The sequence below is a fragment of the Equus przewalskii genome, chromosome 25 (genome assembly GCF_037783145.1).
Source record: "Equus przewalskii isolate Varuska chromosome 25, EquPr2, whole genome shotgun sequence".
NCBI classification, from domain to species: Eukaryota; Metazoa; Chordata; class Mammalia; order Perissodactyla; family Equidae; genus Equus; species Equus przewalskii.
Window position 1 is genome coordinate 10,453,307 of NC_091855.1, and position 23,542 is coordinate 10,476,848.

General features: G+C 39.0%; 1 protein-coding gene across 8 annotated transcripts in view; it reads left to right on the forward strand.

Annotated features, from left to right (window-relative positions):
* SYNE2 (spectrin repeat containing nuclear envelope protein 2) overlaps positions 1–23,542 on the forward strand; it is a 296,791-nt gene that overhangs the window by 166,317 nt on the left and 106,932 nt on the right. For all 8 annotated transcript variants that reach the window (XM_070592938.1, XM_070592939.1, XM_070592940.1 and 5 more), the window contains 8 exons: positions 5,180–5,445; positions 6,594–6,762; positions 9,720–9,875; positions 12,219–12,359; positions 13,927–14,109; positions 14,904–15,041; positions 20,714–20,899; positions 22,514–22,636. In XM_070592938.1, the coding sequence (XP_070449039.1) occupies positions 5,180–5,445; positions 6,594–6,762; positions 9,720–9,875; positions 12,219–12,359; positions 13,927–14,109; positions 14,904–15,041; positions 20,714–20,899; positions 22,514–22,636 (1,362 nt within the window). The remainder of the gene's footprint in view (positions 1–5,179; positions 5,446–6,593; positions 6,763–9,719; positions 9,876–12,218; positions 12,360–13,926; positions 14,110–14,903; positions 15,042–20,713; positions 20,900–22,513; positions 22,637–23,542) is intronic.

A 23,542-nucleotide genomic window follows, 5' to 3' on the forward strand; every position in this document is an offset into this window, starting at 1 on the left:
ACTCAGGGAAACACTTAGATTTACTAGTTTATTCAAGGATGTGATAAAGGATGCAGACGAACAGCCAGATGGAAGAGATGTGTAGGGCAAGGTGTGAGGGCCGGGGTGCAGAGCTTCCATGCCCTTTCCTGGTGCTCCATTCTCCTGGCTCCTCCATGTGTTTGTCAGCCTGGAAGCTCTCCAAACCTGGTACTTTTGAGATTTTATGGAGGCTTCATCATGTAGGCATGATCGATCATTAATTCCATTTTCAGCTCTTCTTCCATCTCAAGAGAATGGAGGCGGGGCTGAAAATTTCAAGCTTCTAAGCATGGCTTCATTTTTCCAGTGACTAGTCCTCATCCGGGAGCCATCCAGGAACCCAACCAGAGTCACCTCATTAGAACAAAAGACAGTCCTGTCACTCAGGAAATTATAAGGATTTAAGGAGCCCTGTGTCAGGATCTGAGATGAAAGACCAATATTAGAACAAGAGATGCTCCTGTGTTGTTTTTTTTTTTGAGGAAGATTAGCCCTGAGCTAACTGCTGCCAATCCTTCTCTTTTTGCTGAGGAAGCCCTGAACTAACATCTGTGCCCATCTTCCTCTACTTTATATGTGGGACGCCTACCACAGCATGGCGTGCCAAGTGGTGCCACGTCCGCACCCGGGATCCGAACCGGTGAACCCCGGCCCGCCGAAGCAGAACGTGTGCACTTAACCCCTGCGCCACCGGGCCAGCCCCCGCTCTTGTGTTCTTATTACCTAGGAAATTACAAGGGTTTTAGGAGCTCTGTGCCAAGAACTGGGGCAAATACCAATAATATATATCGTCTATTATCTCACACCAGCTAATTTTGAAATTAACCATAATTGTTAACTATGGAAATTAACTACAATTGTTAAGTGTTGACCTAAAAATATGTGAGATATTCTTTCTGAAAACTGTCTCAAAGAAAACCTCCATAATATATATCAATCACAGACGTTAATTTCACCATGCTTCAGGACTTAAGTATCACATATATTTAGAAAGAAAATTTAAAATAGTATGAAATTATCTTAGGGTATTCTTTAATCTTTCCAAAGGACCAGGTATAAATGAGGTACAAATCAGAACATTAAATGAAAATCCTTCTCTCTTATTCATGTCAAATTTCCTGCTGAATTTACTGAAGTGAGAAATATAGTGAATCAATAGTCGATTGGATGTAGGTCACATGCTTTGGGATTTAAATATTTATCACTATTGTATTTTCCTGCTTAAAACTCAATATTCTTGAAAGTGAATATCATTTTGGTGGTGCTGGTGGGGTTTGATTAGTAAATAGTCTCTTGAATGTTAAAGCTCTAAGAAATTTTGCAAATTGTCCTTTCAGCAGGGCTGCAGGCTTCCAGTTCTTTCCCATCCATGGAAGCACCGTGTATTGGGTTCCTCCAGGAGGCTGTGTGCTGTGCCCAGTGGGCAGTTCACACACGATGCCACTGAATCCTTGCATCGCCCTTAGGAGTTAACTATGATTAGCATTTTATTGAGGGGGAAACTGAGGCACTGAGAGAATTAAGTTGGCACCAAATCTCCCAGCTAGTGAGTGAGCTGGGGCTGTGGGCTGGAGCCGTGTCTGTTTTGCTCACTGCTATAACTTTAGAATCCAACACAGCCTTGCGCTTACCGGGCTCATAGTAAGTATTTGTTGAGAGACCACTCTTATTCAAACCCAGGTCTAGGTTAATGCTAAATTTTTGTTCTTTTTATTTTATTACATTGTCTCTCTACTGGTATATACTCATTTGCAATTATATTTTATTAATTCAGACCCCATTCATTTAGAACTTTGTAATTATTCATACGGACATTTGGCAGTATCTGCTAACAAAGTGTGTTTTTCAAAGAGTAGCACAAACAGTATGTCCTCATGTAATAACACTAACAACAACTGCTGCTGATACTTATGGAGCGCTTCCTGTGTGTCAGGCGTCGTTCTAAGCTCTTTATGTGTATCATCTTATTTGTCCTCAAAAGAATCCTATGAGGGAGATATTTTTATTATCCTTGTTCCATAGGAAAGTGAGACCCAGTGAGATCACGTGATTTGCCCAAATTCACAAGTGAGCGGTAGAAAAGCGTTCAAACTTACACTCCAGAGTTTAACCACTAAACTATCATCTTAAATGATATTTACATAGATCAAATCCGTGTAAGATTTTAAAATAGCTTTTATCCATTCAATAAAAACTACATCATCTAAAGACCTTTACATGCAAGATTCTGTTAGCATGGTTGGTGCTTTAAATGTGACAAGGTGAATTTCTGTTTTTAAAATATCTATAGTAATACAATCATCCAGTGTCTTCCTGGACTAAAGGATTTGTAGAAGTCGATTTTTCTTTTTTTTTTTTGAGGAAGATTTGCCCTGAGCTAACTACTGCCAATCTTCCTCTTTTTGCTGAGGAAGACTGGCCCTGAGCTAACATCCATGCCCATCTTCCTCTACTTTATACGTGGGACGCCTACCACAGCATGGCTTTTGCCAAGCAGTGCCATGTCCACACCCAGGATCCAAACTGGCAAACCCTGGGCCGCCGAGAAGCAGAACGTGCGAACTTAACCACTACGCCACTGAGCCAGCCCAGAAGTCAATTTTTGAAAAATGTTTAAACTCTGTTTAAACTTACAAATTAAAAAAGTAAGTTTAAATTTACTATTTTTTGCTCCCAAAATCTTAACCTCCCTGTTTTCTAAACACAATCTGCTTGATTTAGTTATTCATTTCTGGTTATTCAGAATCATCATGTTATTCTTTGATGATCATAATATGCTAGAATAAAGTCATATCTGCAAAGATAATTAGAAGTGGAAGGCTGGCTTCTTCCCTGTGTAGCAAAAGTTCAAAAGTCACTTCTGTGTTAGTTCCTGTTTCTGCTAGTTGCAGGTTTTTCCGTCCCCTTCGCTATGTTTACTTTTGGTGCAACTGTGGTTCCTTCTCCCTTTTTAGATTCCACTTTAGAATTGACTGTGAACCTAAAAGTTTTATAACTAATTTTATTAGAATTCTGTGTCCAAGGAAAATCATCCGGGGGCTGCAGAGCCTCTTCTAGGTGCAAGAGTCAATGGTTATCCTCGTGGCAACTATTTTACTGATTGGAGGCTGTCTTCACCCTTTTGAGTGTAGTTTGTTGAGTTTTGACAACTGCATACAGTCACATGACCACCAAGAAAATCAAGATTTACAACATTTCCATCCCCCAAAAAAGTTCCCTTGTGTCCCTTTGTAGTCAGCCCCTTCCATCACCGCCAGCGCCTAGCAACCATTGATCTGTTCTGCTGTTTCCAGAATGTCAAGCAAATGCACTCGGATACTTGGTGGCCTTTTGACTTGGCTTCTTTTCACTAAGCATTATGCATGTGAGCTTCATTCCTGTTACTGCTTGTAGCAGAGTTTGTTTCTTTTTATGCCTGAGTAATATTCCATTGGTGGATGTATAACAGTTTGTTTATCCACTCACAAGTTGCAGAATTGCCTTGATTTTGAGTAAAATTATTGTCCTAATAAAAATCATTTTTCCTCTTTGTGTTCTCCACCTTATCACTGACCCACTGTAGCAGACAGCAGGGCTTGAGCCGCGGCTTGTAGGCAAGTGGTTGATTTTGGAAAGTGATCCCAGGGAACAGGAGTAGGGATTGGAGAACTGAAGCAGGAAAGGTCGGAGCCCTTAGTTGCTTTACTCTTACTGGGTCCCATTGGTGCAGTTGCCCATTTATGGTTATCACCAGGGACAGAAGCCCCAAGAGATGCTCCATGAAGTCCTGGTTTACAGACATAGTTTTTCCACCCCTACTGTATATTGGAGACCCCAGATCTACAATTTCCTCTGTCAATATAGCAATTCCTTTCTTTGGATGCTGGTTCTCCAACGGGGGGGGGGACACAAAATGACCCGGCGGAGGCTTTATCTCGTTCCCTGGTGGAAGTGTAGCTGCCTGCCCGAGAACGAGGACTTCCAACCCAACTGAGTTTAGGTTTGAGGTGATGGAAAGCACAAATTCCATAACTGGGTCTCTTGGAGAGGGGCCAGTCTACACCTGCACCCATGTATTCTAGTGACGGGGGACCCAGCTAGATCCTGTGGTCCAAGTGGCAGGGCAGCTTATACCTCAGCCCAAACTCTCCAGCAGTCAGTGCCTCTTTTTTTCCAGGCTCCCCTCAACATTGGAACTGAGCAATATTTGCAAGTCGAGCATGTACTGCCTCCAAAATCCCAATAGACGTATCCAGTGCTGTGCTGCTTTTTTAGCGATAGAAGTACAAGATCAGACAACATGATCTTTACCTTATAGAAGTCCTGGCATGCCCCAGACCATTGCGCCCCTGGAAACTTAATTGATGCTGGGGCTTCTGAGTTTTCCTACCCTCTGGTATGTCTTACAGGGCACCCAGGTCCTCCTCCATCATTTCAGTTACCACGATATCATAAATGTAGTGGACTGTGTGATGTTCTGTAACGTCAAGAACGTCATGCCTGACTCTGTTTGAACATAGAGCAGGAGAGTTAACAACGCAGGGCAGAATGTGACAAATGTGTGATGTTGGTAGAACTCCAATTTCTAGATATACGATGTATTTCTGGGGTCTGCACATAGCAGTGGTTAATAAATACGTGATTAATTCAATAATCTGGGCTACTTTCCCTTTGGTGTGGGTGTCAGGGTAATGAGGACCGACTGGACTTACTTATGTGAGCATATTGGAATCAGATATGAAAGAAAAGAGATCTGTAAAAATTATCCAGTAGTTGCCCAACCTCTTATAATTGGTAGATGCAACTTGGTGGAGCGCATTCTAACTACCTTATGGATATATCAGGAGAAATAATTGCCTTATGCAACTGAAATATGAAGAGGAAAGAAATTATTTATGAAAATATTCAACAGTGTTTCCTTTAGCTCTTATAACAGCAGTACTTCCTTTTAATCACACATCTACATGCTCAGTAGCTGGCAGTCATGGGCTACTGATAGTGGAGGAATAATTTTCCCAGCTACGGGAAGACAAATACTGCCTTGAACTAGGATGTAGCATTAGGAACCCTTTGAAGAGCCGGTATACAAAAATGATGGTTGCAAGGTATGTTTGAGATCCTGAAATGGTCAAAGTATGTTTTATTTATTTTAGCTCTCTTTTTTTGTTTACTGAATTAGATTGAACGAGAAGCAATTATTTTAGATAATCTTCAAGAAGAACTCCCTGAAATTTCCAAAACAAAAGAGGCAGCCACCACAGAGGAGCTCTCTGAGCTACTGGACTGTTTATGCCAATACGAAGAGAATGTGGAGAAGCAGCAGCTGTTACTGACCCTGCTTCTTTGGCGCATAAAAAGCATCCAGAATGCTCCTGAAAGCTTAGAGGCTGTGGAAGCTGTTCCAGCATTTCAAGAGATTACGTCTATGCAAGAACGATGCAACAAGTAAGATTTAAGAAAAACTATTAAGAAAACATACTTGACAACTCAGGCTTAAAATTTAGAAAATATTGAATTTTGAGATTATAGATTATAGAAATGTATGGAATAATGACAAAATGATACAACAGAATTGAGTCAACGCTGATAGGTATAAAAGGGGATGCAAAAGATTAACAGCCATAATTAAAACAAGCACCTCGTCTCCATCCTGGTATTACTGAGGGTGAATATCCTTCCATTTTTTTTTAATGTTTACTGTTTTTCTAATTTATAGGAGGTTTAGAGAATGTGGACAATTATAAAGATTAATATAAAACCCACCTTTAATCTCAGCACTCTGCAACAACCACTGCCAATCGCTTTTTTACAATTACAATTACAATATTTTTAAACAAATTGTGGTCATAGTACTTATACTGTTTTTTATTCTGCTCAATCATTTATCAACATATCATGTTTATTTTCCTGTGCCATTAAATGATCTTTAAAACATAGCTGTACAATATTTCACCATGTGCATATGCCATAATTTATTTAACCAAGCCCCTCATGTTGGACCTTGAAATTCTAGGTAATTTTTTTTTACCTTTATAAACACTGTGGTGACTATTCTTATGCTAGAATCTCTATCTGCATTTGTGATTAATTCATTGAGAAAGATGCTGAGAAGTAGAACCATTGGATCAAAGGGTATAATAAATATATGGCTAGAGATACTTAGGAAATAGCTTTCAGGAAAGATTTTCCTCACTTAAATTCCCCTACTAATATGGTGGCTACATCCACAGCAAATGGGGTCAGCTGAGAAAAAAAGGCTAGTGGAGTTGTCTGTCCCCAAGAACTTCACCCATGTTCATTTGAACTCAGTTGTAATTTCTTGATTACAATGAGAAAAAGGGCATAGAAATGGTAATTGGAATGTAAAACCTGAAAAGAGGGTATTTGGGGATGAAAGATTTAGAGAGGTTTTTGACTGAGTGATAGAGTTGATATATATTTGTATATGTAGTATATGAATCATTGAAAACTGTTGCTTTTCTCTCAGGAAAACTTCTTTTGTGAGCTCTGCAGACATTGTATTAATTGTTGAAATGAAACTATTTCACAGAAAAGCAGATAGAGAAACACTTTATTTTGATGCTGTGTTTTAGGCTTTTGCAGAAAGCTAAAAAAAATAAGGAAATGATGCAGAAGGAAATCCAAGAAAGACATTCTTTCACAAAAGAAATAATTAGTTTGAAGAATTTATTTCAACAAACCACAACTTCTTTCCAAAATATGGCATTACAAGAGGACCCAGAAAAGGCAGAAGAGTTTGAGGTAAGTGAGGAATGAACAGTGAATGTGGCTGATACAAGGTCCACAGTCTTGAATCTGAAGTCCTTGGGGCAGAGGTAACTTAGTGACTAGAGTGGAGGGAGTGGTCCAGGAGAAAAGAAGGATGTGCAAAAGCCCTGTGGCATGGAATGGGCGAGTGACAGGAGATCAGTGCAGTTGAAGTGCAGAGAGTGGAGTTGAGACCAGGTTCAGAAGTAAGCCAGTCAGGACCAAGCAGCCCTTTTTCAGCCACATTTCAAGTGTGTTTAGTGGACAGGGGCCTTAGACTCTTGAGTAGCATGTCAGACTACTCCTTTCGCTAGGGTGTAATGTCTCATCTCTGATAGAATGGAACTGTTTTTACTTACAACACTGTGACACCAAATGTGTGGGGTTTTTGCCCCCACACCAACCTATTCTTCTTCTCTGTGGAAACCAGTTGGGTGTCCTACAATTCAATTCAATTCTAACACTAACTACCGGGAAGGAGTTAGCACAGACCTCACAGGTTAAGAGCTAATTCCTTCAAGACCACCCCGACTTCAGACACCAGTGGCAAGTCCTAGGCCTCCGTCCTTCTGACTGACAGGCTATAAATCACACCTTCCCGGGACTTGCTCCTCAGGTTCAATAATTTGCTGGAATGTCTCACAGAAGTCAGGAAAGCATTTTACTTACTATTACTGGTTTATTATAAAGGATACAACTCAAGAGTAGCCCAAATGGAAGAGACGCGTAGGGCAATGTTTAGGCGTGGGAGCACAGAGCCCCCATGCCCTCTCTGGGTGTGCCATTCTCCCAGCACCTTGATGTGTTCACCAACTCCAAAGTTCTGCGCACCTTGTCATTTAGGGGTTTCTATGGAGGCTCCATTATATGGGCATGATTGGTTAAATCGTTAGCTGTTGGTGATTAACTCAACCTCCAGCCCCTCTCTCCTCTCTGGAGGTTGGGGAGTGGGTCTGAAACCTCTAATCACATGGTTGATTCCTCTGGCAACCAGCCCCCCCTTCAGGAGGGGGCTCCTGAAGCTTTCTAGGGGCCCCCCAAGAGTCATCTCATTAGCATTGTCGACGAAAATAATCCATAACCAATCTATAAAGGAAAATTTGGGATGAGTTTATTCTGAGCCAAAATCTGAGGACCATGGCCCGGGGCCTTTCTTCCCGAAGGAAGAAAAGGCACCGAAGAAGTGAGGCATACAGAGTGGTTATATAGCCCCATACAGTATATTTCACATATGATTGAAATGTCCCTCCCACAATAGTCACAAGATTGCCCTGTCGGCACAGCGCTTGATGGACACAGCAGGTAGTGGGTCTGCTATCTCGGAGGGTGTAGCAGGAGGCAAGTCTATTGTCTCGAGCTGAGTGGTCACAGGTGAGCGCAGCAATCAGTTCCTAGCCTAAGGAAAGATGCTGAATCCTTAAGGAAATGCCAATGTTGGGAGAGGGAGGGAAGTTGCACCTTTATCTCAAGTTGCGCCTTTGTTCTTGCCATAGGGAATCTCTAAAGCAGATATACAATGCATGCTCAACAGCCTCGGTCAGGCCCTTTTGGAAAGACAAGGTCAGGCCGAATTAGGTTTACACCAAATGGCTTCCTCATATACTCCAATATATCCTATTGCTTGCCATTTTTATTTGTCAGCATAAACTCAGGTATGCTTGAAAAAGGCTTGTGATAAATAACAAAAGACGCCCCTCTCACCTCTATCCAGGAAATACCAAGGGTTTTAGAAGCTGTGCCAGGAACCCAGGATGAAGACCACATTTTTTATTATATCACAACATGATGTCCCATAGGGACTGTGTACATGCCCCTGTGTCATTTGGGGACTCATTTTTTCAGAAAAATCTCTTCTCGTTCAGATCCAATGGTAACGGGCAAAAATGACATTTGGAAGTTTGTTGAAAAGTTGCATGCTGTTGTTAATCAGAGCTTTTGGTGATCAGAGTTGAAAAAGGAAACTCACTGTCCCTCACAGAAGCAGTCTTTGTGGGGCCGCCATGTACGTGAAGCTCTGAATGAAGACCTGTACCCCGCCTAGGTCTAGATTAAACAGGGTGACGCTATCCCTCAGACTGCCTGAATAGCATTGTTCTTTCACTTTCCCTTTCTAGAGTTGTCCTCTGCTGAGGGTTAAAAGGAAAACAGTCACGCATCATAGTCATTCAAAATCGTAATCATTCTTCAGTGCGGTGACTCAATCCATTAACACAAATAATGCTACTGAACAGCTACTGTAAAAAAAAAGAAAAAACCCCAAAAAGCCACAGTTAAGTCAAGAAGTATTTTTCTACTTGATCTTTGGGAAACGTTCCCAAACAAATGAGTTTCTCCTTTATAATTAGTGCAGGAGAACGTAGATCAGATTTTGTTTCTAGGCCACAACCAATAGACCATTTGTTCAGGTCTCTTTTATCTCCCCAAACCCACATTCTTTGCGTGGAACTGGAACCCGCCCTTTTCAAAGAAGTTGAGCTCTGCTGGGCTGTCTAATTACATGAAAGCAGACACTTCGGCTTCAAGCACAGGGCTTTTAGTGGCCTTGAATCATTGTGATGATAATGTAGCAAGAAGCAGAAATGGCAACAAGTTAATAACAAAAAAAAACTTCTTTGAAACTTTTTGCTCCTTGCAGCTTTTTAGTTCAAAACTGCTACTGAGATACACTGAATCTTAGAGGTACTTTAGAAGCAGGAGATGTTGTAACGTCTTTTCAGGACAATGGTTTGACACTAGGAAGAGATATCAAGTTTAATTCTTCCAAATTGGAAAGCATCCTCTGACCACACTGAGTATCTCTCAGGCTTAAACAGCTTGTATCAATAGTGAGGTTTTGTCATGCAAAGTTTGTCCATTTAAATCCTAAGGATGTGCTGGAAACCTGCTTTCATTTTTAGAGTTAAACTTTTTCCCTGTCCTGTGAGTATTTGAAACTCTCTCGATGTTTTTAGGAGCTTCAAAGCGTTCTTACAAAAGGGAAGCTAACTTTTGAGAATATTATGGAAAAACTGAGAATCAAGTATTCTGAAATGTACACCATAGTCCCTGCAGAGATTGAATCCCAGGTGGAAGAATGCAGAAAAGCTTTAGAAGACATAGAGGAGAAGGTAATAATAATGTTTGTACTAGTGTTATTATTTATGGAGTTGAATGAATATAAAGAAGGAAATAGCATTTAATGTCACATTTTCATTTGCCCAGATTTCAGCTATGACTATTTTTATAGAGTTTAGCTAATGATAATTTTGTGTATTGAATACCGAGATATTGCTCTAAATAAGTGACATAGATAACAGAATTAGATGATCTGTTTACTTTTAGTCGTCAAGATGCTTAGTTTTTCTTTCGCATTTAAAAGTAGAGTTATATATTATCTTTTACTTGGCTTTTTTTTTTTTTTTAACTAGAGAAACACTTTAAAATTTGGAGCATGAAGAATACTTTGCTTTAAAACATATTCTCTGTCAACATTTTGAAATTGCAACCCAGGGCTATAAGAACACAAATTTCGCAACTCACTAGGAATAGCACTTAATACAGTGTCTTTCTAATGACGATGGTAACACCACTCTTGCGAAACATGCCTGGGCAAATCTTTATACCTGAAAGTCCAGGTTGGAAGAAAGAGTGAGAAATGGTTCGTAGTCCTGGAGTCTTAGGAGTTTAGCAAGACACTTTTATTGGTTTGTAAAAAGGCAGCCCAAATCCAGCAGAACAAAATTCTCTTTGGTCCAGCATCCACAGAAAGATTTTTGTATTGCTGTTTTTAAGCCTAGAATACCTCTAACTTATTAAATAAAGTAGATATGAAATACACACAAAAAATCAGATTTCAGACTTAGTTCACTTCTATGACAGATTTCTTAGGAAAATCTAACCCATTTAAAAAACATGTAACTCCTAATGTATATATTTATAACAAATCTTGTTGATTTAACACACAAGAAAATCTGTTATGAGATACTTCCTCAAGGATTGCATACATTGATTTTATTTTAAGAGAATACTAAATGCTTTGAGAGAAAGAAAATTCGTTCTCCTGAATGCTTCATGGAATCCCTAACACAGTGAACTAATAATCAAGATCTGCCCTTTAAAAGTAGGGTTGCAAATTTCAACTGTAACTTGTATATTTGTAACAAACAGCAACTGGTGTTTATTGTGTGATGTTTCTAAAGGGTACAGGCAACAGACACAGTACCATTCTGTATAATTCAGGTGTCCGCTTACTTTTCCTAAATCATGATGTCTCCTAATGTACCTAAACGATATACATTTCTGCCGGGAGAATAACTGCCCAAAATACCAGAAAACTTCATTTTGTGGTAATTTGCTACATAGCAATAAAAAAAAACTAATACAGGATTAATTTTTTTTTTTTTTTAATTTTGACTGTGGTATGGTCTGTGGAATAAAAACATTCTATAAAAGTGTCAACAGCCTGATGTTGTGAAAAGAGCCTGAGAATCCAGTCTGGGGATTTGAGGCTCCTTGTAGGAGTTCAACCACTACCATGATATGTAACCTTAAGCAAGTCGTTCAGCCTTTGTTTAGCTTCTACGTCTGTATACTGTCTGCACTGGAAGGTTCCAGTCACAATGGCTATACAGATAGATTGGTGTTTAAAGGAGTTAAAGGATTATACAAAAGCGTAAAGTATTATTTCATTATTTAATGGCAGTTTGGAGAAAGCCTTATCAACATAACTTTAAAAAAACAGTAATACAAACTAATCAAGTGTTTGAAAAATGACACAGTCAGCATTCATTTATCGTCTTTCCTAGCCCAAGTTATTTTCTTAAGAAAATCACTCAGATAAAAAATTACACTGTTTAGCAGCTAGATTTCTGATTGTTGTGAAAACGTACACTAGAAACATTCACACAGAGAAAAACTAAGCTTTGTGCATCTTCAAGAAATAGCTAGTTTCAGAAAATTTTTTCACCCAAATGAATATTAAGATGGGAATTACATTTATTTAAGTCAGTTTGAGGATAAGTTAGGTTGTATTGAAAAGAGTTCTGTGCAGAATATTTCCTCATAAAATGGAGAGATTGTGTAATAAATAATTTGTCTCACAGGAACTTTTTCATATCATTTGCTCCATGGGAGTGTTTTAAGTTGTCCACTCGGTAGTTTTGCCCAACATAGCACATATCTGTAGTACATACTGTGGATTACATTCAACAAATTTTTGCTTGTTGGTTTCCTTTTCTTTTTATAGATTGGATTTAAAAGTTCAAGTCAGCACAGCTGCTGTTTCTTATTCTGCTAATCTACCCTCTCATTAACACACTAGCCGGTATGGTTTGGTATTTCTCCCTAGCCCTTAAAAGATTTTTATAAGTAAAATCATGTAACAGTGTGACTACCCCTTTTATCATTTGAACCTGTGACTAGAGTGCAGAAAACATCTCTAAACCAAATGTGTCTTTCTCCCATTGTAACAGATTAGCAATGAAGTCTTGAAAAGTTCACCATCATATGCAATGAGTAGCAAAATAGATGAAATTAACAATGGGCTTTATAATGTTGAAAAGATGTTGCAACAGAAAAGCGAAAATATTGAGAAAGCTCAAGAAATTCAAAAGGTAACATTCTCCTTTAACTTCCTTCGGCATTTGGTATTCCCTCGGCTCATCAGTTGTCACAGAGATCTAACTCAGATCCTTGGGACCACCCTGACGGAGAGTGTCACCTGCAGAGGCTCGCTGGAGAAGGTTGCATGTTCTCACTTTTTCCATGGAGGGAATATGCCCACCACCCCCCCCCCACCCCACCCCCCCGAGAGCCTATGGTTGTGAACCAGCCTTTTCACAAGTAAAGGAAATCAAGGATCTTATCTTGGGGAGAATGATATAAAAAATATTATAAATATGTAAATAGAAAAAGCAAAGCTAACATGTCTCTGTTGGAGCAGTTCTTAGGGTTTTTGGTTTTCTAAGGTGAATTAATGTTGGGGAATATAACATGGAAGATTTATGAAGTGTATTTGATTAAAAAAATATTTCAATAGATTGGAATAGATTAACAGCTTTTCTTTAGACTGCAAGGGGAAAGAGGAAAATAGAAATTATGAATTTATTTCTCTTGTAAAATGTCTTAGGAAATAAAGTCTTAGGTAGAAATGTACATAAATGTAATATGCTACCTCTTAACTCCCAAGTAAACTCCTGCATACGGGAAGCATTCTTATTCTAATCTACATTTTAAGGAAATATTCTAATATGAATGGAGACTTTTAAAAATGGGACAGAATGTGGCTCACCTTTGGACAAAATCTTGGACTCTTAATAAATAGAGGAGCCTAATTTAACAAATGGGTCAGATTTTCCCATTTCAAGAAATTATGTTCTTAAGCAAATATTCAGTAAGAATTAAATATTTCACGTTTGAGACTTCCTGTGCCCCAGGCAAGTCCAGGTTTGAATCCAGCCTATTGGTTTCTTGAGTCAAAAGCAGTTGCTACTAATATATGTGGCTAGAATTTTCTACCACTGCATTAATCCTGAGTCAGAGCAGCTATTCTCTTTTTATTAGCTTTATTTTTGCACTTAATAAAAATTGTCTTCTAGGGTTGGCCCGGTGGCCTAGTGGTTAAGTTTGGCGCACTCTGCTTTGGCAGCCTGGGTTTGGTTCCCAGGCATGGACCTACACCGCTCATCGGTGGCCATGGTGTTACAGTGACCCACATACAAAATAGGTGAAGATTGTCAGAGGTGTTAGCTCAGGGCAAATCTTCCTCAGCAAAATAACAACAACAACAACAAAAAGTCTTATAGATTAAGCACATGTATATTCTGGTCTAAATAGGTTCAGGCATTAACTGAAGCCCTTTTTAAACATGATATTACCTCATCACTCTTGAAAGATTAGGGTTATAGTGACCCTGTTTGGTGTCATTCATCTCTGGAAATGTCCAGGTCTTTCTGCTCCTATACAGCTAATTCATACTGAAATGAATACAGTTAGCATTAAGAGACCTCATAAAACGTGTTTTTTGGTTTAGGTTACAAGTGGTTGCTGGGCGTAAGTGAATAACTTCCTGTGATGTTGTTTTGGTAGCATTTATAAGTGCAAATACTGTGTGCAAACTAGGAATTAACACAATAAACCATGACATCTGCATTCATATTGGCTTATGATTTCCTTTTCCAGAAAATGTGGGATGAGCTAGATCTCTGGCATTCCAAGCTAAATGAGCTGGATTCTGAAGTTCAAGACATTGTTGAACAGGATCCAGGACAGGCTCAAGAATGGATGGATAAGCTGATGGTTCCTTTCCAGCAGTACCAGCAAGTCTCACAGAGAGCAGAATCCAGAACCTCACAGTTAAATAAGGTGCGACAGAAACATGTGATTACTATGCCTCGCATGTGGTGGTATGGCAAAGAGTTTAAAACAGGACAAAAATGTAAATTCAGAGGCAGCCAGTTTCCCTTGAATTGTCAGTTTTAGGACCTGACACTAACCACATGATAGGTTCAGGTGGGCTAAGGGGAGAGATTTCACTGCTGACACAGGCAGGAAGTCTGCTTGGGCAGGCAGGAAGCAAGTTTCCAAATGTCAGGCCATGGCAGGAGTCCAGGTGTTGAGCTTCCCAATAGGTGATGGACATTTCCAGCAGTCAATCTCGAGAGTCCCAGGAGGGAGCCAACAAAGAGAAACAGTGTCATTGTGGAGAGACCCTCCCCCTCCCTTCCAAGTAGCCGGCATGGTAGGTGAGTCGTACATGTGATCTAGCAAGAACAAGGCAGGATCCTAGGCTCACAAGAACTGGGATGTTCTAGGACAAGGCCCTGTACAGGAGGACAAAAGACAAATCCAGTTTTCAAAATGAAGCATCAGATGGGAACCCAACTAGTTGTAAGGCTAACTTGGAACCTTTGCTGAGCCCGTAGCATTGACGTAGAACTTCATAAGACCTTTCCACCTATGGTCAGGATTAGTCTTAAAAGTTGGAAGGATGAAAGCCTGAAGGGGGCTGGAGGAGTGGGCAAGTGGCCCAGCCATGGGGAACAGAGCCCTGCACCGCCTGACACACTCTGACTCAGAGCAAAGAATTCTTCATTCAAGAATCATTGAACTGAAGTGGAAGGCGTCAGATTAAGCTGGGTACCGCCTGTCTTTCACAGGCCACAATTAAGATGGAGGAATATCATGACCTTTTGAAGAGTACTGAGGCGTGGATAGAAAGAACCAGTCGTTTGCTGGCTAATCCTGCTGACTATGACTCTTCAAACGTGCTGAGTCACCGTGCCAGCACCCTTCAGGTAAGTGTCATTTCAGTGTTTCCTGCGTGTCATGGAATCTACATACTGATCAGTGCCTTAGCTGACCATCATGGTCCTCTTTTGCCCTTCTTTCCTGAAAAACAACCTTGTCTTCAAGCCAAATGGCAGAAGGAAGCTTGGGAGAGTGGCAGGCTCTGGACAGGGAATTTGGAGACCAGGATCTAGTTCTTTTGTCCTCATAACTACTACATGACTTTCTGGATAATTTACTGCATCCTTCCTGGGCCTCAGTTTCCCTCATCTGTGAAGTAAGAATGTTGCGCTGAATGGTGTTGATGGTTTTAGTTGGCAGAATTCTAAGATGGCTCCTCCTATTCCTGTCCCCTGATGTACACAACCTGTCTAATCCCCTCGCCTTGAGTGTGGGCAGGAATATGAGAATGTGATAGACAGTCCCTCCATTGATTAGGTTCTGTTATATGGCTAAGGTGATGGGATAGTCACTCCCGGGAATACGTGATTAATCATGGTTATATGATTATAAGACTCCCTGGTAGCAGACTGGAGAGAGATTTTCCTGCTGGCTTGAAGAAGTAAGCTGCCATATTATGCGAGGGCCAAGGGGCTAGGACTCCAGAGCAGCTTCTGGAAGCTTGAGTGTGACCCCCAGTCAATAGTCAGCAAGAAAATTGGCATCTCAGTCCTACAACCAAATTCTGCCAACAACCTGAATGAACTTGGAAGAGAAACTGCACACCAGATGACACCTTGATTCCAGCCTTGTGACATCCCAAGCAGAAGACCCACCCAAGCTATGCCTGGACTCCTGAGCCATGGAAACTACGAGATAATGAACTGGTTTTATTTTAAGCAGCTAAGTTTGTGGTAATTAGTTACACAGCATTAGAAAACTGATTTGTAGTTCCTTCCGGTTCTAGCATGTCGTGATTCCAAATTTGCTGTCCTTCCTGGTACCCCACAGGTGCCCTATGTCTCTGTGCTAGCTTACCAAGACAAAACAAATGCAAGTGTCTTCCTCCTCGGGCCATGGCTGTGAGAGATCTTCCAGATACTAAGTATTGGCTTAAGTTTTATTGCGAAGGTGTATTTCCCTTCTCTCATATTATTCAGCCATGGGAAAGAGTTTCTGAGGAAAAAGTTTATTCTTTAACAATTTTTAGAGTAATCAGACCTCAAAGTTGATCCAACTCCTTTTTATATCTGTAGAATAGCACAGTGTGTTCCTAAGTGAACAGCTGACTCCATACCTCCCTGATGTTTGAGATTCGTTGGCACGTTTTTTTCCTGTGGTAATGGTTGTAAAGATGCTTCATTTCACCCACTTGTTTCTTTTCGTCCCCTCGCCTGTGATTTCTGCCTCCACCTCTTGGGTTAACTTTCCACGTCCCCACAGCATGTCATCTTTTTATTTTAAATTGCTTGTGCTTTTCACCATTTTCAGGGAGTTTGCAAAGGCACAAGAGAGGAATGAGGCTTTTATCCTCAAATGCTTGTTATGAGTTAAAAAAAAACTATGCAAGAGTGAACTCAGGCAAAAGCAGCTGGAATTTTGCTTCCTTCTACTGACACATGTGAAAGTGTGAAAGTGTCTCTCAAACTGTTGAGGACTCCCTAATTTGTTTGCCTTTGTTTATGAGCTAAAGCTGGCTAGCAATGTAGTTTATGGGCTAGAGGAAGTAGAGACAAAGGAGATGCAGGCTGATTTCCCGTAGAGTGTATCCTACTAAATCCCGCAATTGGAACTCTGTCTCAATAACTAGTCATATGTGAATACCTCATTTTGTCCCTGTTTTGAAAATAGTTGTCCTTCTTTTAAGATACTCTTTTCCATTTTTCTAGCATTACCAGGCATTGATTTTTAAAATGACTCTTAAAGAAGCATCAAAATTCTCAACTAAGCTTTAAAAGTCTGTTTTAATTGCACTATAACCTTCCACCTGGATTATATTTGTTAAAATAGGTTTTTATAACCTAACAATGCTTCTACAAAGACTGCTTTGTAATTAAGAATCATTGAAACATAAATTGTCATTGTAAAAATAGGAAAACAATTTGTTTTTTAATCAACTTCGTTAAGGTACGTATAATTTACATATGGTAAAATACACCTATTTAAAGTTTACAGCTAGATGAGTTTTGATAAAGGTATACAACTGTGTAACCACCACCACCACCATCGTCAACATAGAGGACATTTCCATCACCCCAGAAAGTTTCCTCATGCCCCTTTGTGATCAGTCCCCTTTCACTTCTCTTCAGCCCTCGGTAATCACTCACTCATTGCTTTCTGTTAGTATAGTTTTGCCTTTTCTACAATATCCTATAAATAGAATCATACAGTATGTAGTCTTTTGTTCCTGACGTTTTGTTAGCATAATGTTTTTGAGATTCATCCAGGTTGTTACATTTATAAGTAATTCATTCTTTTGATTGCTGAATAGTATTCCATTTATGGAAATATGCAGTATGTTTACCCCTTCAGCAGTTGATGCACATTGGGTTGTTTCAAGCTTTGGGCTGTGTATTTGATATCTATTGCTGTGTAACACATTGCTTCAAAAGTTAGAAGCTTAAAATAACAAATATTTATCATCTCACAGTTTCTGTGGGTCAAGAATCCAGGCCTGGCTTAGCCGAGTGCCTCTGGCTCAAGTCACGCATGTGAATGCAGACAGTGTCGCCCAGGGCTGTGGTCTCATCTGAAGGCTCAGTTTGGGTGAGGGAAGAGACAGGATGCACTTCTGTGCTCACTCACGTGGCCCTTGGCAGGGCCTCAAAAGATCCACGTCCATACAGATGTGGAGGCCTCACCACAGGGCTTTCTCATGGTGTGGTAGCTGGCTTTGCTCACCATAAACAAAATCTAAAAGAGAGTGAGAGAGAGCTCCCAAGACAGAACAGTCTTTTTATATAATCTCATCATGGAAATGACATCTCATCACTTCTGCCATATTTCATTAGGAGTAAATGAGTAAGCCCAGCCTACATTCAAGGGAGCTGATTATAAGGACATGAATACCAGGAGGCGGGGATCTTTGGGGGCCAACTTATGGGCTGCTTGCCATAGGCTATTAGGAACCAAGCTGCTATGAATATTCATATACAAATCTTTGTGTGGATGTGTTTTCATGTCATTTCATTTGGTAATTACCCAGGAGTACAGTTGCTGGCTTTTATGGTAAGTATTTAGCTAGATAAGAAGCTACCAAATTGTTTTCCAAAATGGCTGTACCATTTTTCATTCCTACTGGCAATATGAGTTCTAATTGCTCCATATTCTTGTCAGCACTTGATATTATCTGTCTTTTAAATTTTAGCCATTCTGGTGACATGTAGTAATATCTCATTGTGGTTTAAATGACATTTCTCTAATGACAAATGATTTATTTGAGCATTTGTTCGGTGTTTATTTGAGCATTTATTCATATGCTTTGTGTCATTTGTATACTTCCTTTGTGAGGCGTTCATTCATTTTTGGGGGGGGCCCATGTTTTGTTTGGGTTTTTTGTCTTTTCATTGTTGAATTGTAAGAGTTATTTATAAAATATTCTAAAAACCAGTCCTTTATCAGATATGTGATTTACAAATATTTTTTCTGAGTCTGTGGCTTCTCTTTTCATTCTCTCAGAGAGCAAATTTATTAATTTGGTGAAGTCAACTTATCAATATTTTTCTTTTATATATTCTTTTGTGTTGTATCTAAGAAATCTTTGTATAACCCCAAGTCACGAGGATTTCCTCCTATCTTCTAGAAATTTTATAGTTTTAACTCTTACTTTTGGGTCTATGATCCATTTCAAGTTAATTTTTGTATAGGTGTGAAGCAAGGATCAAGGTTCATTTTTTCAGTGGGGATATCCAATTATTCTAGAATCATTTATTGAAAAAACTCACTGTTGAATTACTTGGTGCCTTGTTGAAAATCAATTGACCTCATACATGTAGGTTTATTTCTGGATTCTTTCTTCTGTTGTATTGAGCCACGTGCCTGTTCTTTCACCATTACTACAATCTTGATTATTATAGCTTTAGAGTAAGTCTTGAAATCAGATAGCATAAATTCTACAACTTAGTTTTTTTTTTTTCAAATTTGTTTTGGCTAATCAGGGTATTTGCATTTCCATATAGGTCTTAGAATCATCTTGTCGATATCTATACAGAGGTTTGTTGGCATTTTGAGTGTGATTGCATTAAATCTGTAGATCAATGTAATGAAAATTGATATCTTAACCATTTTGACTGTTCCTTTCTAGGAATATGATATATCTCTTGATTTATTTTGGTCTTCTTTAATTTCTCTCACCTCTGTTTCTTACTCTTCAGTGTACGGGTCTTGCATGTAAATTGTTAAATTTATCCCTAAGTATTTTATGTTTTTTGATGCTATTGTAAGTATTATTGGTTAAAAGCATTGGTTTGGTTTTGTTTTCCTTAAAGTTTTCTCCTTCTAGGATTTTGAATAAGGCCAATATAAAATTCTGAATAACCTGATTAAGTTTACAGACTGATGATTACAATTCTAGTTGCATAAGTAAATGTTCTTTTTCATATCATTTATTTTTTATGGAATTACCTAAAGACTACATTAGCAGGTTGAACATTTCCAATAGGTAGCTGAGATCTTTTGAACTCTTAAGTTTGAAAGCAAATAAATTATAATTATTAAAAGAAAAAAGAGAAATTATAAGAAGGAATGTCTAAGAAGTTCTAGAAATGCATATTTTTCACTTTCGTTTGATTTCATCAGATAAAGCTCTTTTGCTATCAAGTTATTCAAGTCAACTCGGGCTATAGGGATGTCTCATGAAGGTCATTGGTACCATGTAGTAAGGCCTAAGAAGGAGACTGGCACCAGGACTGGCAAGCCACAGGCCCTCCTCTTCATTTCTCATCCCCACTTATCTATTTCTCTCAAACACACGTTCTGAAGATTACAAGTCCAGCTAATTAGAGAGGGCCTGAATGGCTTTCTTGGCCCCAATTCCAAATTTCAGAGGGACGGACTACAGGCCAGGTGTTCCTTGTTCTATTAATGACGCCTGGAAGAATAGGGCTATGTGATATAAGATAGCTGCTGTGAGCCCACCAGAATGGGGTAGACGCTCTAAAGTCATCTGGGGCCACTGACAGTAGAGAATAGTCAATGTTTTATGATGTAACTGGAAATGTACAGGAGTTTGAAATATTGAGACAAATTTAAATTTTCTCTGATTCAAGTTTTTTTATTGATATAATTGACATACATTTTTTTTAGTTTCAAGTGTACAACATAATGATTCGATATTTGTAAATTTTGCCAAATGATCACCACAATAAGTCTAGTTAATGTCCATCACCATACACAGTTACAGAATTTTCTCTGATTTAATTTTTTTTTTTTTTTGAGGAAGTTTAGCCATGAGCTAACAGCTGCCAATCCTCCTCTTTTTGCTGAGGAAGACTGGTCCTGAGCTAACTTCCGTGCCCATCTTCCTCTACTTTATATGTGGGACGCCTACCACAGCATGGCTTGCCAAGAGGTGCCATGTCTGCACCCGGGATCTGAATCGGCAAACCCTGGGCCGCCGAAGCAGACCGTGCACACTTAACCACTGTGCCATGGGGCCGGCCCCTCTGATTTAATTTTTAATCAACTTGTTTCAGTATCTTGATGTTTCTTTATCTTTTTTCCCCTTATTTCCCATATCTAGATGGCTTTGGAAGATTCAGAACAGAAGCACAATCTTTTACATTCAGTCTTCACAGACCTGGAAGACTTGTCAGTAATTTTTGAAACAGATGATTTTGCACAATCCGTACATGAGTTAAGGCGTCAGGTAACGGCTTTACAACAAAAAATCATGGAAAGCCTTCCACAGATTCAGCAAATGGCTGACGTAAGTTGGCACTAGAAAGATGCGATTTCTTGTTTGTAATTTATATTTCATTTAGTAAAGTAGAGTTATACCACTAATCAACTCCTAATTCTATGAAGACACATTGATCTGCAATGTTTTTCACTTATGTCCTTATTCCTTGAATTGTATTTCACTTTACTTTGCTGCCTGTGGTGCAACTACAGCGAAAGATCGTATCCCCATTCTCAGTCCAGAAGTGGTCTATTTAAAGGGAAGAGTCCTGATCAAATAAGCTCAGTGTTTTCTCTTCGTCAGAGAGGAGCTGTTGTTTGATTTAAAAGCACAGATGAGCAAAGAGGGAATTAAAACAATGACCTCCCAAGCCTTCATTCACCAATAGCAAATATTTATTGAAGAGCTGCTGTATGCCAGCCATGGGATTTTCAAATAATTTTATTTATTTTAGCTTAAAATGTGCAAGGCATTTATTTAAGGGTAGAGTGTCATAACAAAGGCACGTGCAGTTAGTCTTAATTATTGACCTTGTGTTTCTCAGTGATATTCCCTATACCACATTTATGTAACTTCAGGGAATAATAGTTGTTAAATATTTTTGGTTATTGAATCTTCTTCCAAAGTTTTTAAATGCTTCTACAATTTTTGATGGAAATCACTCTAAAATACTTTGTATACTGTTATATACCTTTTTAAATATAAAGTGCAGAAAATAATTTCAATATGATTTAACTTTTCCTCATAATCTGAAGCTATCACTATAAAGTTACTCATTGCTTCATTTGCTTATAAAGTTATATTTCTCCTGTATTGAATGGCTCCAAACTGCTAAAGTTTTAAACCTTCAGTCTATTTCTGTGTAGTTTTTTCTACCCCATTCATCATTAGCTGTACCTTTTTATTGCCACGGTGTATCTGCATTGAGCTCTGTAGGTCTGAAGGCTCTCTTACGGTGTGAGTCGACTTGAATATGGCGTTTTTATAGCACATACTGTGGCATTTTCACTTTAAGCTTCTTGGCCAGGTTCTAAAGGTTGACACTGATGAGAGAATAACCACTGGACAAATGGTCTATTGTTTAAATTAATCTGAGTAAGTTATAAAGCAATTTAGTGACTCTCTGCATGGCAACGGTTCATTAGGGGATTGGCAAGAAAATCCTGTCAATTTTCTAGCTCCTCGTGTGTTTCTTTCCCAAGGGTGACTTTATCATTTTACTTAAAGTGGTGGGAATTTTTTAAATGTTAGACCCACTTGTGTTCAAGTGTTTAAACACATTCCAAAGATAAATCTAAAGAATTTGTAGATAATTGAGAATTTACTTAAAAAACGTTTTGGATACATACTATTTTTGATCTCATAGTATAAATAATTGAAAATTGGCCCTGTGAGGATCTTTAACTCAACAAGATGTCAGCAATGCTTTGTAATGTGGTGTATGCTATTAATAGAAGAACATTTTTATTGAAAACAATCAACATTATCTGTGTAGCACTTGATTAGTTTTTAAGAGTTATAAGTGGCAAACACATTTTGGTTAAATATGAGAACAGAATGAATGGCAATAAGTTGTGTTTTATAGATATTAATGTATAGCATATACTGCATGAGTGTATTTTTTTGTTTATGGAATTCTAGGATGTAGTTGCTATTGAAACTGAAGTAAAACCAATGGAGAAAAGAGTTTCAAAAATCAAAACTATCCTATTATCAAAAGAAATATTTGATTTTTCACCAGAAGAACATCTTAAGCATGGGGAGGTAAGCGTGGATCATTATTAAAAATATTTTCTTGTAATACTTATTATGTTTATTTTTAAATATGTAGTAATATGATGTGATAAAACTACTTTTGCTAGAGTAATAACAGGAAAAAGTTGGAAAATAGATATGAATGACTATAAATACCGTATTTTAAATTGTATAGTACTGTCTATATGAAGATAATTTTCCTATAGGTTATTTTGTCATTTACTTTATCCCCAAAACTTCAGAGTTTGGGAGTTTTGCCTTCGAGTCAAATCCTGGTGTTTAATAGTCCAAGAGTTTGAGCCTGTAAGTCAGGAGAACCGGGTTCCAGCGCAGTGATGCTGCTTACTGGCTGTGTGATTTTGAGCAGTTAGTTAACGTTTCTTGGGTTCTCTTCCATATCTGCACATTGCTGTTGCAGTGATTATGTTGGACAATTATAATGTATATTGAGCTGCTAGCACAGGAACTGGAACATACGAAACTACACAGACCTTGATTCCCCCTCAGCCTGGTGGTTAGGAGCACGTGCTTTGGGATCAGGCGGGCCTGGGTTCTAATCCTAGCCCTGCCTCTTACAGTCTGACCTCGCCTGGGTCTTCTAACTTCTGGGAACCCAATTTCTTTACCTATGACGTGGAAGTTCTGACACCTACCTCCCAGAGTAGCTGCGAGGGTTAAATGAAGTGATGTGTATGCAGTACTTAGTACAGTGAATAATCTCTTCTCATTTATTGATTATGTAAACCCAGATTTCTCTGGATCAGATGTCATTAAAGCAAAATATAATTGTACTCTTGGGACTTAGGAAATTTGGCGGGATAATTCAGTTCAATTCAATATGCATTTCTTGAGGGCCTACTATGTGGGAAGCCCTGTGCTAAGTGCAGTTGCCACGAAAGTGTGGGGTGTAGTGCC